The sequence below is a fragment of the Sorex araneus genome, chromosome 7 (genome assembly GCF_027595985.1).
Source record: "Sorex araneus isolate mSorAra2 chromosome 7, mSorAra2.pri, whole genome shotgun sequence".
Lineage (NCBI taxonomy): Eukaryota > Metazoa > Chordata > Mammalia > Eulipotyphla > Soricidae > Sorex > Sorex araneus.
Genome location: NC_073308.1, coordinates 11682297 through 11699196, shown reverse-complemented (window position 1 = coordinate 11699196; position 16900 = coordinate 11682297). Strand labels below are relative to the sequence as shown.

The 16900-nt window shown below is 50.3% G+C and overlaps 1 protein-coding gene across 1 annotated transcript; it reads left to right on the top strand.

Moving 5' to 3' along the window:
• The first annotated feature begins 1117 nt into the window (after positions 1-1117).
• RAMP3 (receptor activity modifying protein 3) lies at positions 1118-16675 on the top strand. Its single transcript, XM_055144833.1, has 3 exons — positions 1118-1222; positions 14921-15053; positions 16261-16675. The coding sequence occupies exons 1-3, from the start codon at positions 1180-1182 to the stop codon at positions 16514-16516; spliced, it is 432 nt and encodes a 143-aa protein (XP_055000808.1). The 5' UTR covers positions 1118-1179; the 3' UTR covers positions 16517-16675.
• Positions 16676-16900: the final 225 nt, after the last annotated feature.

Genomic DNA, 16900 nt, shown 5'->3' with positions numbered 1-16900 from the left:
GATTCCTGGGTACCAGTATGGGAGAGTGGCTCTACTGTGCCCTTCCCATAGCCCTTCCTGGCCCTGGGTGTGGGTCCTTAAGTGCTGGGCAGCCCTGGGTCATGGCCTTCCAGCTGAAGAGGCTTTGAGGTGCTGTCCGATGGTCCACCCACTTTCCAGCCTGCCCACCCTGGGGTGTGGCCTGCCTTCCAGTAGAGCCCTGGAGACCAGTGGTACCTGAGGCCCCGGGATACTGTGGGCAATGGCCCCACTCTTGGTGGTCTCAGCAGGCACTGGCATCTGAGCTGGGGCCAGTAGGCAGCGTCCTCTCTGCCCTGTGCCGTCGGCCAGTTTGGAGGCTGGAAGGCGGGTGGGCCTCAACTAGCACTCTTCCTGTGGAGTGAGTCAGCTGTCTGGCTGTGGAGACCCCTCATCCCTAGACTTCAGCATTGCCGTGGGGATCTCCAAAGCACCAACCCCACTCAGAGCTGGGGGCTTCGCCAGACAGCCTCTCCACGCTGATCTATCTGGCCCAGGAGGCGTCTGGGTGGGAGCATCCCTCATGGGGCCCCATCTCCGACCTGCTTGGTGGACTGTGGCACTACAGTGTGCAAAGGACCATTCTGAGGACTCAGGACCATGTCCACTGGGGGCAGGGGAAGATAGAGGTGCGGGCACAGGGCTGGTCTGCAGCCCCCTCCCCGCTGGCCAGCTCCCTCTTCCCTGCTGGTGGAGCAGCAGTTTGCTTCTGGTTTTTTTTTTTTTTTTTTTTGTGGGGCGGGGTTGGGGTGGGGTTGGCAGGGCAGGTGGTTTGGGCCACACCCAGCTATTCTCAGGGGACCATATGTGGTGGTGGTGGTGGTGGTGGTGGGGGAGGGTGGCACCTGGTTTAGCTCTGCCGGCAGTCCTGTCTCTCCCCCCTCAGGGAGCACGGGTGTCCCCAGGGCCCCAGCTGACAGTGGGACTCTGGTCCCGGTCATCCTCTGGCCAGTAAGGACCAGCACTCAGTAGGGCTTGGCCCCGTGGGCCAGGAGCCCCGCGCCCTCCCCTGCCCGCTGGCCCAGGCTGGGCCGGAGGGGCATCCCGCAGCTGCGTCCTGCAGCGCGTCAGGGGGGGCGGGGCGGCCCGCCCCGAGGGAGCGAGGGAGCGTTGGGCTGCCACATCCTGCATCCTCCTGCCATCAGCGCGGCGTGTCCTGCTATGGGGCCGGGGCTGCTGCTCCCGCTGCTCTTGCTGCTCTGCGGTAAGGCCTGGGGGCGCGGGGATGGGCTGGCCGCGCCTGGACCGCCGGGGGCAGCGCACCGCCCCGCTGCTGCCCTTGCTCTAATGTGTGTGCGTGTGTGTGTGTGTCCACGTGTGTATGCCTGCGCATGTATGTGTGTATATGCACATGCACCTCTGCTTGCTTCCCCATCCATGCATGTGCCTGTGTGTGCATGCATCTTTGTGTGTGCGTGTGTCCACGTGTGCCTATGTGCATACACATGTGCACATGTGTCTACATGTGCGTGTGTCCGTATGTGCATGTGTTTCCACGTGTGCATGTCTACATGCACTGCTCATGTGTCCATGTGTTCTCGTGTGTGCCCCCGTGCATCTGGTGGGGGTGGGGTTCTGGGGCTGCTCTCTGAGCCCCCTGTCCTCCATCCTGTCAGCCAGGAAACAGCCCGGAGGGAGGAAACGGTGCTCACGCAGAGGGAGGACTGGCTGAACCCAAAGCTTGTTCTGAAAAGAAAAATCTCACTCCAGGGATTGTCTGAGCAGCAGAAAGGGTGCATGTGCGGGCAGGGCTCTGGCTGCCCAAGGCCTGAGCCTCCCATCCTGGGACAGCAGCTGGGCGGGGGCCAGGGGCTCGGCATTTCCCCGGGGGTCCTGTCCTTGGGAGCGCGAGGTGTCAGACTTCCTTTGACTGGACAGCTTCCGGCCGAGCTGGGCCTGGGGGCCATGGTCTCACTGGGGATCCGGAAAGGGTGGCCCCCTGGAATCCAGGCAGGTCCCAAGGGCAGCTCCCAGAGGAAGTGGGCCGACCTCCAGCAGTGAGTGTGGCTGAGGCGGTGTCCCGGGGCCCCCACACGCCAGGCCTCCCAGGAGATCTGCCCCCCCGTCGCAGCAGGAGCCCCTGGCTGCCCACCAGCAGTCCCCCAGGGTCAGGGCAGGCAGTATGCAGACCTGCTGGGACCACCAGAGTCACCGCAGCGGCTAGCTGGGTGGCAGAGGGAGAGGCTCCAGCGGTGAGGGCCATGCTCGGGGCCCCACCGCTGGGACAGGCAGGGGTGGTGGTGGGGCTGCTGCCACTGGAAGGGGACCCCAGGGCCACAGCCACAGCGCTCTGGCTCCTGCACCCTGTGGTCTTCCAGCTGCCCGCGTGTGGGCCCTGACCTGGTAAGGCTGGTCCCCAGGGGAGGCCGAGGCCAAGCCTTTGCACGGCCATCAAGGAAGGACTCCCGTGCTTTTAACTTTTAAACTGCTGTATTTTAGGCACCGTGGCTCACAATGCTGTTAGTGGGGGGCTCCCTGCACAGATCTCTCCAGCACAGGGCTCTGCACCAGACCATCCGCTTCCTTCCTGCCTGTTTTACATGAATCCCCTCCCCCCAGCACACTAAATGAAAAGCGCTCACCCTTGTTGAAAGGGGCGAGGTCTCCACCCTTCTCTGAAGCCCGCTGGAGGAGACCCTCCTGTAACCCAGGCTCCTTGTCTTCCTTTCCCCTTTGAAAAATAAAATAGCTTCTGCATCTGGCCATTTAGTCTCAGGTTTTTTGCCTTCGAGTCTGACCCGAGAGAACCGTGGGTCCTGCACAGAGAGAGCCTCCAGTGACCGACCGCTGTGTTTCCTAGGTGTGATCCTCCCCTTTTCCGATATATTCTTTTCTCTTTTGGGGTGTGGGGTGGGCAGGGGAGACCTCACGTCTGGCAGTGCTGAGGGCTCGCTTCTGGGAGGGCTTGGGGTCGAGGGCTCTATGCAGTGCCTGGGATTGAAGTTGGGGGGTGGTGTAAGGCCAGTGACCTCTCTGACCCGTCTGTCCTTTCCATTGAGGCAGAGTGCCAGTATGGCGGGTAAGGCCTTGCCTTGCAGTGGGACCCCCTGGACCCCAGGAGAGACCCCTGAGCACTGCCAGGTGTGGCTCCAGAAAAAGCAATCCTGGGACTTTGGCATGTCCAAGGCTCCTCTTCTCCTCCACATTGTAGGTGGCAGGTGCTCACAGGGAGTGACCTCAGGAAGCCCAAAGGACGAGGTGCCCTCTGGGGCAGGACCCGGGCACAAGTGCATTCCAGCCTGCTGCGGCCAGGCTGTGCGCTGGAATCCCACACTCCCATGCGCAGCTGCCCCGAGTGGAGGGAGGCCAGCACGGGAGCCGTGGGCTGAGTGGGCGTCTCCCTTTGCAGCTGCTTCTAATCTGAGTCCCTAGAGTGTTTCATGTTTCGAAGCCTCAGTTTCCCTACATTGGTACAGAAATGACCACCTCTGAGGGTGGTCGTGAGTGTCATTTTGATTTGGTTCAGTTTGTTCTGGGGAAGGCTGGGCGTGGGTGTGTGAGGGAAGGGGCTCACGCTTGAAAAGGGGCTGGTGGAAAAATCCCCCAGTGCCTGGGCCACATCCAGTGGGCTCGAGAGTCTGCTGACACCTGGGCTCACTCCCTCCAGCCGAGAAGGGAGCATGTTCATGTAGGCATGGGACAGCGCCTGCTGCCGACTTAGGCTGTTAGGGAGGGAACCACGGTCAGGCGAGCTCGGGTGCTGGGACTGCGTGGCAAGGACCCTCGTGGGAATACTTGGTGATTCAACCGAGCCCTTCCCACTTTAGGGGGCAGGAAATGGAGGCTGGGAGGTTGCCAAGACCGTAGGAGAAGACAGCCCCCTGCCACGGCAAGAGCTGCCCACTGCGGGTTACTGCCCCTTCGCGGCCCAGGAAGACAAGGCCTCCTGCATGTCACTCCCTCTGGCTCGCCCTAGAAAGGCTTTTCTCAGAAATGTGTCTGTGTGGTGGCTATCGCCTCTGCAGTTTACAGGCCTTGGACCAAACCACTGGCTGGTGCTGTCTCTGCCGCCCGGCGAGGAGCTGAGGAGGGTCCTCTTTGCCATAGTCCGAGTGCTCCGCTGCTGGTAGATGAGTGGCTGACATCTGCTTCCTTGGTCTGACCAGGACTCTGTACCTTGTCACCAGGCTGGTGGGCTGTCAGGTTTTCCTGGGGGCTCCTTAGGTCAAGGAGATTTTGGAAAGAGTTCCAGAGTGTGGGTGGCATTGGGCTGTCCAGCGGGTGTCCTGCAGTGCTGGCCTGGCTCTTCTCCAGCACCCGAGGCACCCAAATAGCTTGGCTTAGGCCCCTGCCTTGCTGGCCCAGGATGATGCAGGAGAAAGGCAGGGGAGGGGCCGTAGAGGCAGGGAGCGGGCAGGGTGAGATGGAGGAGGAAGCACCATGCTGAGTTTTAGGGATCTTACAAAGATCTCTAACTACAGTTCAGGCAACTGGTTAAATAGTGTCCACTTTCATGGTTTTGTTACTACCCTTTCACCACCACCAAACTGCCAAGAGCCTCTACCTCGGCCGGGTCATGTGGAGGCTTCTCCGCAGGTTCCTCCTGTTGCCTGGTTTTGTAGTGAGGCCAAGGGCTTGTCTTCCTTCAAGATTGTCTGTACCTAGATGAGTGAGACCTCTGGGATTTGTCCTTCTCCCCTGACTTATTTCACTTGATCTAATGCCCTCCAGTTCCATCCAAGGTGCAGTGAGCTGCAAGATGCCATCTTTCCTTGCAGCTGCGTAGCATTTCATTGTGTCTGTAAGTCACAACATCCTAATCCGTTCATCAATCGTTGGACCTGTGGGTTGTTCCTTGCCCTGAATATGGTGCTCTTAGTGCCCTAATGCATGCAGGAGTGGACACATCTTTTCAAAGGAACATTTCTGTGTTCTGAGATAGAGGCCAACAGATGGACAATCTGGTTATTCTCGGCTGTATGGTTATCTTTTAGTGTTCAAAGGAGTCACCGTACCGTGTCCCACAGAGGCAGAGCAGGTGATATCCCCACGAACCGTGAATGAGATTTCTCTGGACAGCCCTGCCATCACCAGCTCTTTCCAGTCTTTTTGTATGTGGTTCTCACTGGTGTGAACTCATTGTCATTCTGAGCTCAATGTCAAATGCATTTCCTTGACAACAAGTAACAATGAACACCGTCTCACACACCTGTTGGCTATCCACATATCTGCTTTATGGACGAGTCTGTTGTATGCTCTCCTTGCTTTTTGATGATATGTATTTAAATATATAGTGATTTATAGAACTTGGATATTAGCCCCTTATATAATGTATGAATATTTTCTCTCAGTAGGGTGTCTTTTAACTTAATTTTAGTCTGTGTTTCTTTTGTCTTGCAGATTTTTTTTAGTTTTGATGTAGTCCCACTTGCTTATTTTTGTTTCTGTTGTCTTTGTCAATAAGTTCATTTATGGAAGACACTGCTGAAGCCCATATCCTGGAGTGTTCTGCTGGTGTTTTCCTTGAGGTTTATAATCCACTTTGAATTACCTTCTGTATATCATGAGACATAAATTGTTTCATTTTTTTGCAGGCACGAACATTTTTTTCAAGTTTCTTCAACATTTGTTGAAGAGGATTTTCTTGCTCCACTTCCTGTACCAGCCCCTTCTCTATATTCTTCGTGTGACAGACTTTGTTTTATATGCTCTGTTCAGGTATCTTAGAGTTTATCTTTGCCCTCAGTTTTATAGCATTAGTTTGAGAATCTATCCTTATTCCAGCACTACTCCATTTAGATAACTTTGCAGTATGATTTAAAGTCTGGAAATGCCATACCTCCAGTCTTTTTTTTTTTCTTCTCAGAATTATTTTGGTTTTCTGAAGTTTTATGATCCCATGCAAATTTCAGTAGCATTTATTCTGAGACCTTGAAGAACATCATCAGCATTGAATCTGTAGAATGCTTTGGGGGGAGATTCATTTTGACAAGATTCTTCCAATTTATGAACATGGAAGTTTTTTTAATTCTTTGTGTCTGTTCTCTTTTATTTCTTTCAAAAGTGACCTGCAGTAGGCATGGGATATTCTGGATGACCTTTCAGTATCAATATTGCAAACCGCAGAGCCAAAAGGAGAGAGAGAAGAAAAGCACCTTCTATGGAGGCAGGCAGGGGTAGGGGTAGGCAGTGATGGGAAGGAACCTGGAACCTGGTACTGGGAAATGTACAGCTGGAGGAGCGATGGCTGTTGGAGTACTGCATGACTGAAATCCAATCATGAACAGCTTTGTAAAAAAATAAAATAAAATGAAAAAATTTAAAATGCTAAAGATAAAAAGTTTTAAAAAACCAGACATAATTTTTATTTTTATTTTTAATTGAGTTTTTTTAAAATGAAATACCGTGAGATATAATTACAGACTTACACTTTTGTGCTTACATTTCAGTCATATAATGGTTGAGTACCCATCACTCCACCAGTGCCCATTCTCTACCACCAATGTTCTCAGTATCCCCCCCACCAACCCCACCCCATACCCACCCCCTGCCTCTGTGGTAGGCACATTACCTTTTACTCTCTCTCTTTCTCCTTTTGGGTGTTATGGTTTGCAATACAGGTATTAAGTGGCCATCAAGTTCGGTCTAATAGTCTACTTTCAGCACACATCTCCCATCCCAAGCAAGCCCTCCAAGGATCCTTTGCTTGGTGTTCCCTTCTCTATCTCAGCTGCCTTTTCCCCTAGCATGTGAGGCCAGCTTCCAAACTGTGGAGCAATGCTCCTGGTCCTTATCTTTACTATCTTCGGGTGTTAGTCTCCCATTATGTTACTTTATGTTCCACAAATGAATGAAGTTGTTCTATGTTATCCCTCTCTTTCTGACTCATTTCACTTAACATGATACTCTCCATGAAGATGCACTTATATGCAAATTTCATGATTTCATTTTTTCTAACAGCTGCATAGTATTTCATTGTGTAAATGTACCAGAGTTTCTTTAACCAGTCATCTGTTCTTCAGCACTCGGGTTTTTTCCAGATTCTGGCTATTATAAAAAAAAGTGCTGCAATAAACATACAAGTGCAGATATCATTTCTACTATATTTTTTTGCATCTCTGGGATATATTCCCAGAAGTGGGTCAAATGGGAGCTCAATTTCTAATTTTTTGAGAAGTGTCCATACTTCATGTTTTCCAAATCACCAGCTGGCATTCCCACCAGCACTGAAGGAGGGTCCCCTTCTCCCCACATCCATGCCAACACCGGTTGCTTTTGTTCTTCTGGATTTGGGCCAGTCTCTGTGGTGTGAGATGATATTTCATTGTTGTTTTGATCTGTATCTCCCTGATGATTAGTGATGAAGAGCATTTTTTTTTTCATGAGCCTTTTGGCCATTCAGATTTTCTTCTTTGAGAAAATTTCTGTTCATTTCATTACCCCATTTTCTGATGGGGTTGGATGTTTTCTTCTTCTTCTTTTTTTTCTTTTTGGGTCACACCCAGCGATGCACAGGGGTCACTCCTGGCTCTGCACTCAGGAATTACCCCTGGCGGTGCTCAGGGGACCATATGGGATGCTGGGAATCAAACCCGGGTCGGCCACGTGCAAGGTAAACGCCCTACCCACTGTGCTATCGCTCCAGCCCTGGATATTTTCTTCTTGTAGAGTTCAACCAATGCTTTGTATATCCTTGATATCAACCCCTTATCCAATGGGTATTGGGTGAATATCCTTTCCCATTCTGCAGACTGTCTTTTGTATTCTAGTCACTGTTTCTTTTGAGGTACAGAAGCTTCTTAGTTTAAAATAATCACATTTATTTATCTGTTAACACTTGCTTAGTCAGTGGCATTTCATCTTTGAAGATATCTTTATTTTTTTATTTTATTTATTTATTTATTTATTTTTGCTTTTTGGGTCACACCTGGCGATGCACAGGGGTTACTCCTGGTTCTACACTCAGGAATTACTCCTGGCGGTGCTCAAGGGACCATATGGGATGCTGGGATTCGAACCCGGGTTGGCCGCATGCAAGGCAAACGCCCTACCTGCTGTGCTATCGCTCCAGCCCCTGAAGATATCTTTAGCTTCAATGTCCTGGAGGGTTTTTCAATCTTTTTTTCAATGTACCTAATGGATTCTGGTCTGATGTTGAGGTCCTTAATCCATTTTGATCTGACTTTTGTGCAAGGTGTTAGGTAGAGGTCTGAGCACATTATTTTGCATATAACTGTTCAGTTTTGCCAGCACCATTTGTTAAAGAGGATTTCCTTGCTCCACTTTATATTTATTGCTCACTTATCAAACCTTAGGTGATCATATATTTGAAGGTGTGTGTAAGGATATTCAATCATGTTTTATTGGTCAGCGGCTCTGCCTTTGTTCCAATGCCATGCTGTTTTAATTATTGCTGCTTTTTAGTAGAGTTTGAGGTTGGGGAAGGTGATGCCTCCCATCTTCTTTTTTTTAAATAATTGCTTTAGCTATTCGTGGGGGCTTGTTGTTCCATATAAATTTCAGCAATGTTTGATCAATTTCTTTGAAGAATTTCATAATACCCTACAAGGGTATCCCTATAGGGATCACATTGAATCTGTATAATGCTTTGGGTTGTATTGCCATTTTGATAATGTTAATTCTCCCAACCCATGAACAGGACTTATGTTTCTATTTTCTCATATCCTCTTTTATTTCTTGAAGTAGCATTTTGCAGTCTTCTTTGTATAGGTCCTTTACCTCCTTAGTTAAACTGATTCTGAGGTATTTGATTTTCTGAGGCATGATTGTGAATGGGATTGTTTTTTTCACATCGATTTCTTTTCCCTCATTATTTGCGTATAGGAAGTATATTTTTGGGTATTGGATTTTATAGCCTGCGACTTTACCATACAAGTCTGTTGTTTCTAGGAGCTTCTTGGTAGCAGCTTTAAGGTTCTCTAAATATAGTATCATGTCATCTGTGAATAGTGAGAGCTTGATTTCTTCCTTTCCTATCTGGATGCCTTTAATAGCTTTTTCTTGCCTAACCGCTACTGCAAGTACTTCCAGTACTATATTGAACAGAAGTGGTGAGAGTGGGCATCGTAGTCTCATCCCTGATCTTAGAGGGAAGGCTCTTATTTTTTTTCCCCATTGAGGATAATGCTTGCCATAGGTTTGTGGTAGATGGCTTTGACTATATTGAGTAAAGTTCTTTCAGTGAGAGTGCTGGATCTTGTCAAATGCTTTCTTTGCATCTATTGATATGGTCATATGGTTTTTATCTTTTCTTTTGTTGATATTATGGATTATGTTGATTGACTTCTGAATGTTAAACCATCCTTGTATCCCTGGGATGAATATCACTTGGTAGTGGTGTATGGTCTTTTTGATGAATTGTTGGATCCTATTTGCTAATATTTTGTTGAGGGTCTTGCATCCATGTTCATCAGGGATAATGGCCTGCAATTTTCGTTTTTTGTGGTGTCTGTTTGCTTTTGGTATTAGGGTTATATGTGCCTCATAGAAACTGTTTGGGAGTGTTTCTGTTTCTTCATTTTCCTGGAAAAGCTTGAAAAGAATTGGCAATAGGTCCTCTTTAAATGTTTGGAAGAATTTGCTAGTGAATCCATCTGGACCTGGATTTTGTTTTTGGGAAGACTTTTTGACTACAGTTTTAATTTTTTTGATAGTAATAGGTCTATTAAGGTATTCCAAATCTTCTTGGTTCAGCCTTAGGAGGTAACAGGAATCCAGGAATTTATCCATTTCTTCTAGGTTCTCTTGTTTCGTGGCATACATACTTTCAAAGAAATCTCTGATGATCTTTTGAATTTCTTTGGTTTCTGTTGTGATGTCCCCCTTTTCATTTCTGATTTGGTTTGTTAGGTTCTCTCTTCTCTCTCTCTCTCTCTTTCTCTCTTTCTTTGTGAGTCTTTCTCTTCCTAGTGGTTTATCAATCTTGTTTATTTTTTCAAAGAACCAGCTCTTAGTTTCATTGATTTTTCGGATTTTTTTTTTTTTTGGTTTCCATGTCGTTGATTTCTGCTAGAAGTTTTATTAATTCTTTCCTTCTGCCTGGTTTGGGCTCCTTTTGTTGGTCCTTTTCTAAGATCTTGAGCTATGAAGTCAAGTCATTTATGTGGGCCCTTCTTCCTTCCTGAGAAATGCTTTCAGAGCTATAAATTTTCCCCTTAACACAGCTTTAACTGCATCCCATAGGTTCTGGTAGCTTGTGTCTTCATTCTCGTTTGTTTCCAAGTATCTTTTGATTTCTTCCTTGATTTCCTCCCTGACCCACTCGTTGTTCAACATTGAGTTGTTCAATTTCCAGGTGTTTAATTTGATTCTCCACGTCTGTGTGATTAACTTCTATGTTCAGTGGATCGTGGTCTGAAAAGATAGTTGATACAATTTCTATCTTCCTGATTCTATTGAGGTATGTTTTGTGACCCAGCACATGGTGTAAATGTTCTGTGTGCACTGGAAACGAATGTGTATTCAGTTTTTTGGGTATGGAAGGCCCTCTCTCTTCTATTTCTTCCTTCAAATCTAGTACTTCCTTGCTGAGTTTTAATCTTGCTGGTCTATTCATAGGTGATAAGGCGATTTTGAAGTCCCCAACTACTATTGTGTTGCTACCAATGTCCTCCTTTAAGTCTATTAGCAGTTGTTTTAAGTATTTTGCTGGTCTCTCATTTGGTGTGTATATAGTTAGGAGTTTTTATTTCTTCCTGCTGTACCTGTCTCTTGATAAAAAATGGCCTTCACTGTCCCTTCTAATCTTTTTCAGCCTGAAATCTATGCTGTCGGATACTAGTATGGCCACCCCAGCTTTTTTGAGGGAGTTGTTTGCTTGAAGGATTGTTTTCGATTCTCTTACTTTGAGTCTGTGTTTGCTCTGACTGTTCAGATGTGTTTCTTGTAGGCAGCAGAATGTTGGATTCAGATTTTTAATCCATTTTGGCACTCAACACAGAATTTTTAAATTTATAAAAAAATAAGTATTTTTCTTGAAAGTGAAAATTTAAAAAAGTGACCTACAGTTTAATTTTAATTATTTGTTTATACTTTATTTTGTTTTTGGGATTTTGGACCACACTCAGTGGTGGCAACTCCTGGCTCTGCACTCAAGAATCACCTGAGGACTGAGTCTGGGTTGGCTCTGCAAGACCAGTGCCCTGCTGCCATCTCATAACTCCATACACGTACAGTTTTTGGTGTCTTTCACCTTCTTTGTAAGTATTTGATATTCTCTGGACACTATTTTTTGTTGTTTTTGGGCTACATCTGTCTGTGCTCAGGGCTGATTTCTGGTCCTGTGCTCAGGGATCACTCCTGACGGGCTCTCAGGCCCGTATGTGGTGCTGGCAATTGAACCTGGGTCAGCTACAGGGCAAGTGCTCCGCCCATTGCACTATCTCTCTGGTCACCTTTGGATACTATGTTTTTTTTTTTTTCTTTTTGGGTCACACCTGGCGATGCACAGGGGTTACTTCTGGCTCTGCACTCAGGAATTACTCCTGGCGATGCACAGGGGTTACTTCTGGCTCTGCACTCAGGAATTACTCCTGGCGATGCTCAGGGGACCATGTGGGATGATGCTGGGATTCGAACCCGGACTGGCTGCATGCAAGGCAAACGCCCTACCCACTGTGCTATAGCTCCATCCCCTGGCTACTATCTTAAATGAAGCTGTTTTGGGGCTGGAGAGACTGTGTGGTGGGGGTTAGAGTGTGGGTAATGCACTTGCATAGTCAGGAGTGCTCAGCACAGCCACCGAGCTTCCATTTGGGGGAGGCTCTGAACTACTGCTTCAACTTTTTTACGTCATTGATTTTTTTTTTTAAACATTCTGCTGCTTCTGAGAGAGGGAGAGGAGGATGGAAGTAAGGTGCTGTGCTAGGAATAGCCAGGGAGAGCCTGGGGAAGGGTTGAACTGTCCTCAGGCAAGCCAAGATGAGGTTGGGTGTGGGTGACAGCCCAGACTGGGCTGGTATATTCACACACGCTGAGGCGTCTCTGCAGGCAGATGGTCAGGTTTGGTCCTGCCCTGTACTGAGCTGCTGGGTTGTCTTCAGAGGCCACAATTAGTCTGTGCCACCTAGTTGTTATGGGACTTGGTGAGATGGATCTTACCACAGGAAACGTAGTGGGCATTGGTCAGTGCTGAAGGGGAGGGAAGTGGTACTGTACACATGTGGTGTATATATGTATATATATACATATATATACACATATATGTATATATACAGTACCACATATTTCCCTCTATGATTTGTTGCCTACTATCTGAACCCCATGATGTGTTGATTTTCTCCTTCCAGCAATGCTTACACTGGTGGTGCTCAGGTGGTGCTGAGGCTGACAGGGCACATCTGCTGGTGTTGGCAGAGGCATGCAGGCCTGGATTGGGCTATGGTTTTGCAAATGTTAGGCATGTACTCCGTTCCTTGAGATATTTTCTTGGTTCCTCAATTTAATGTTTTAAATGTAAATGAACAAAAGAAGAAAAACTTTTTATTGTGAACGTTTGCTATTTCTAGTTCTCTTTAGTCACCCATGTGTACTGAGTCATAACCTTATCCCACTGTATCTTTCATCCACCAATCTCTTGTGTTTTTATTATAAAAATTAAAACTATGCTAGCCTGGAGAGGTGCTCGGTGGGTTGGCGCATGTGGTCTGTATATGGGTAGACGTGATCTAATCCCTGGCACTGTCTATGGTCCCTGGAGCACCTCCAGGAGCCACAGCCAGGCACTGAGCCAGGAACAGTCCCTGAACATCTCTGGGTGTGACCCAAAGACCAAAACCATTTTTAAAAAATGTGCTCTCATCTAATCATACAACTGCTTATGTATTGTTTTATAGATTACTTTAAAAATCAGTTAATAGAAGCCACAAGAAGTTATTTTCTTTTGATCTGTGTTTTATAACACAGTTATTTGACACTCCTTTCTCTTTCTCTTTTTTGGAGGGGTCACACCCAGCAATACTTAGGGGATACTCCTGGCTCTATACTCAGGATCACTCCTGGCAGTGCTTGGGGCACCATAAGGGGTGCCGGGGATTGAACCCAGGTTGGCTGTGTGCAAGGCAAGCGCCCTCCCTACTCTTTTCTTTTTCCTGGCCACACCTGGCAGTGCTTGGTCTTCCTCCTGGGTCAGTGCTCAGGGATCACACTTAGCATGCTTTAGAGCCCGGGGTGGACAGGTCAGCCATGTGCAAGGCAAGCGCCCGACTTTCTATTACTCCAGCCCAACACTCTTTCCTTTCTTATTTTTCCACTTTATTTAAACACTGTGGCTTACAAAGTGTTCACGATGTGTCAAGGCCTTCAATATTCCAGTACCAATCCTGCCACCTGTGTAACCCTCCCTCCGCTATTGCCCCATTTTCCCAACCATCCCTCAAACCTGCCCCTGTAGCAGACCCCCAAAATGTATTTCATATTGCTTGTTATCACTAAATGGCTAATGGAATTATTAAAAATATTTCAATAAAAATAAATTTGTAAAAATTGTTGTATCCTACTATGAGGACGTAAAGTCCTGGTCTGAGGGCTACTAAGCTGCTGTTGCTAGCTGAGTCTTCTGTGGGAATGTTTTGTTAACTAGCTTAGCTGGCTACTCTGTGACTTTCCCACCTAACCTGGTGTGCTCCTACTGGGTGTCAATATCTTCTTTTTTAAAAAATTTTGGGTCAGACCCAGTGTTGCACAGGGTTACAACACAGACCCAGTGTTGCACAGGGCTAGGGCTGGGGAGAGCTGCCCTCCCCTTTCCTAGAAGACCTCAGAGTTCTCAGCCGAGAAAACCTAGTGCACCTGGTTTTGGCAATTTGGTGTCTCTGCATGTGAGCTCAGTCATGAATGGTGGAGTCTGGCCGGACGCACTGTGGCAGCTGTGGGCGCTGAGGGGTGTCAGGTGTGTGTGGCTGCGGGCGCTGAGAGGGGCCTGGGAGGTGTCAGGCATGTGGCTGCGGGCGCTGAAAGGGGGCTGGGAGGTGTCAGGCATGTGGCTGAGGGTGCTGAGGGGGGGCTGGGAGGTGTTGGGCGTGTGGCTGAGGGTGCTGAGGGTGGGCTGAGAGGGCGGTGAAGAGGGTTCCAGGGCAAGAGACCGGGGAGGGCATGGTACACAACTGCAGACCTTCACGCAGAGGGGGCGCACACGTGCACACATACAGACTATCACAGACAGACACATCACACACTACATATATCACATATATCAGACACAGAGTCACACTATACACACACCACAGACACACTTCACACACACACATACCACACATACATCAGAAACACAGGCACACGCCCACACACATTAGACACACAGGCACAGAACCCATATACACACATACACATCACAGACACACCACACACATACATCATGCACACAAATCAGACAGACACATACAGTCCACACACATACACATACAAACATATACAACCCTTATACACAAACACATCACATACATCACACACATGTATATACACAGACACACAGAGACACAACAGAGATATATAGACAGACACATGCACCATAACACCCATACACAGACACTCACCATAGCACCCATACATACCCCATGCAATGATCATATGCGGCTCCAGTGCCTTAAACTGCCCGGCACAGGCCGCCCTCAGGATATGGCCCTGCACACAGCTCTCCTCATAGCAGAGACCTACCCCTGTGGGGTCTGTGGGGTCTCCCTCCCCTGCTTGTGGGGTCTCCCTCCCCTGACTCTGGGGTCTCCCTCCCGACTGTGGGGTCCCTCCTCACCCTGGCTTGTGTTGTCCTGCCTGTGACCCCACAATCACCATCTCCTCCCTCTGCGCGGGACCCGACCCCATCTCCCTTGTCCCCTTTCTGACCCAGGTCCTGGCTCTTGGGGGCACCCAGGGAGAAGGTGTCTGAGTGAAGTGATGCGGGCCTGTGGGTCCTCGTTAGGGTCCCCTCACGAGTGTCTCCCTGCAGGAGGCGGCGCCCCCGTGGGGGGCTGCAATGAGACGCGCATGCTGGAGCTGCTGCCGCAGTGCCAGGCCGCCTTCTCCGCCAGCATGCACTCGGTGGCCGTGTGGAAGTGGTGTGACCTGGCCGAGTTCATCGTGTGAGTGTGGCGCGGGTCCCCAGGCTGTCCTGCTGCCCTTGAGCGGGCCACTGCTCTGCGAAGCCCCACGCTGCGTCCCTGTCCTTAAGGGGTGGTGCCTGTCCCGGCATGCTGGGTGGAGCTGGGCTTGGGGGGGTCTGTGGTCGGAGGTTGGGTGCTGGTGCAGAGCCCCACTTCCTGATCACCCCAAGAAGGAAAGTAACTAACTCCTACTTTCTAGTCACTCTTGTTTGTTTTGGGGTCACCCCCAGCTCAGGGCTTACCCCAGGTCTGCACTCAGGGATCTCTCCCGGAGGTGCCCAGGGACCATATCGGACACCAGGATTGACCCAGGTCAGCTGTGGGCTAGGAGATACCCTCCCCACTGTGCTCTGGCCCCTTCTCCGGTAACTTCATCTTTGGTCACATCCAATGTCCAAACTTAGCCACTCCCTGTCCTTGGGAATCTTATGTCGGGGTGCTGCACCCCAGCCCCGAAGGCTGCAAGGCCTGCACCACCCTGGGGGTTTGGAGCCTCGGATGTCCTTTTCCAGGACTCTCCTGGTCACTTCTCAGGGGCGGGTGGTCCCCTGTGGAGGCAGCTTGTCAGCTCATTGGCTGAGACAAATGGGGATACCTGCGGTACTGGCGCTGGGTGCTGGGGTGGGGCAGGCCAGGGCCTTTTGCTTTTGTTTGCTTGGGGCCACACCCAGCGGTGCTCAGAGATCACTCCTGGCAGTGCTGTGCAGTAGCACTTGGGTCAGTGCAGGGGCGGGGTGGGGAGCCCGTCCCCACCTCAGGGGAGCAGAGGAGCCAACGTCGCAGAGTTTCATGGGCTCTGAGGGGCAGGCGAGGCCCTGTCAGAAAGGGCCAGGGAGCGGGCGGGGGCAGAGCTGGAGGGACACTTCCTAGGGGTACACGGGGATTCCCACAGAGGCTTGAATTGCGATATTGGGGGCAGGGATGCCAGGCCGCGGTGGGTGGCTGGGGCTGGAAGGGCGGGTCTTGCCCTGAGAACCACCAACCCCTGAGCAGGGCTGACGCTGGGGCTCTGAGGGCCTGCCTCAGCCAGGCCAGGTCACTCAGGCGCTGGGGCCGGCGGCGCAGACCTCAGCGCGATGTGTGGGGCCAAGTCTGCGAGCCCGTTGGCTGGGATCAGGGTCGCCCCTTGCAGTGCCCGGGAGGGTGTCTGGGCGGGCCAGCAGGGCTGAGCCTTCTGCTTTTGCAGGTACTACGAGAGCTTCACCAACTGCACTGAGGTGGAGTCCAACGCCGTGGGCTGCTACTGGCCCAATCCCCTGGTCCAGACCTTTCTCACCAGCGTGCACCGGCAATTTTTCTCCAACTGCTCCGTGGACAGGGAGCACTGGGAGGACCCCCCTGACGAGGTGCTGGTCCCCCTCATCGCCCTGCCCATTCTGCTGACTGTGGCCATGGCCGCGCTGGTGGTGTGGCGCAGCAAACACACAGACCAACCACTGTGAGCCCGGCCCAGGCCCTGCCAGAACTGCGAGGGACTCGGGTGGGCCAGCCGTGGGCACACGTGTGGCCCCCACTCACGCTCTTCCCGCTTTCTGGTGTCTGTGGCTAAGACCCTGTGAGGAGGGAGTCGGTGTCAGTGTGCCCCCGCTGCCGAGAGACTGAGTGCCCGGGGTGGGCGGCTGAGTCGGGCTGGGTGGCGAGGGGGCGGGGGGCTCCTTCCCAGGGGCCGCCCTGAGCGGGGCTTCAAGCGCTGTCTGTTTGCTGATTAAAACCTTCCTCACATCTGTGGCTTCCTGCTTGTCTGTTCTTCAACCTTTTGGGGAGGGGTTTGGGCCACACCTGGCCGTGCTCAGGAGACCATAGGGGGTGCCGGGATCCAATCCAGG

Bases quoted from the DNA above. Each gene is read 5' to 3' on its own strand.
- RAMP3 (XM_055144833.1), top strand. From the start codon at position 1,180: ATGGGGCCGGGGCTGCTGCTCCCGCTGCTCTTGCTGCTCTGCG. The intron at 1,223-14,920 runs GTAAGGCCTGGG...GTCTCCCTGCAG, and splicing joins GCTGCTCTTGCTGCTCTGCG to GAGGCGGCGCCCCCGTGGGG. The intron at 15,054-16,260 runs GTGAGTGTGGCG...CTGCTTTTGCAG, and splicing joins GACCTGGCCGAGTTCATCGT to GTACTACGAGAGCTTCACCA.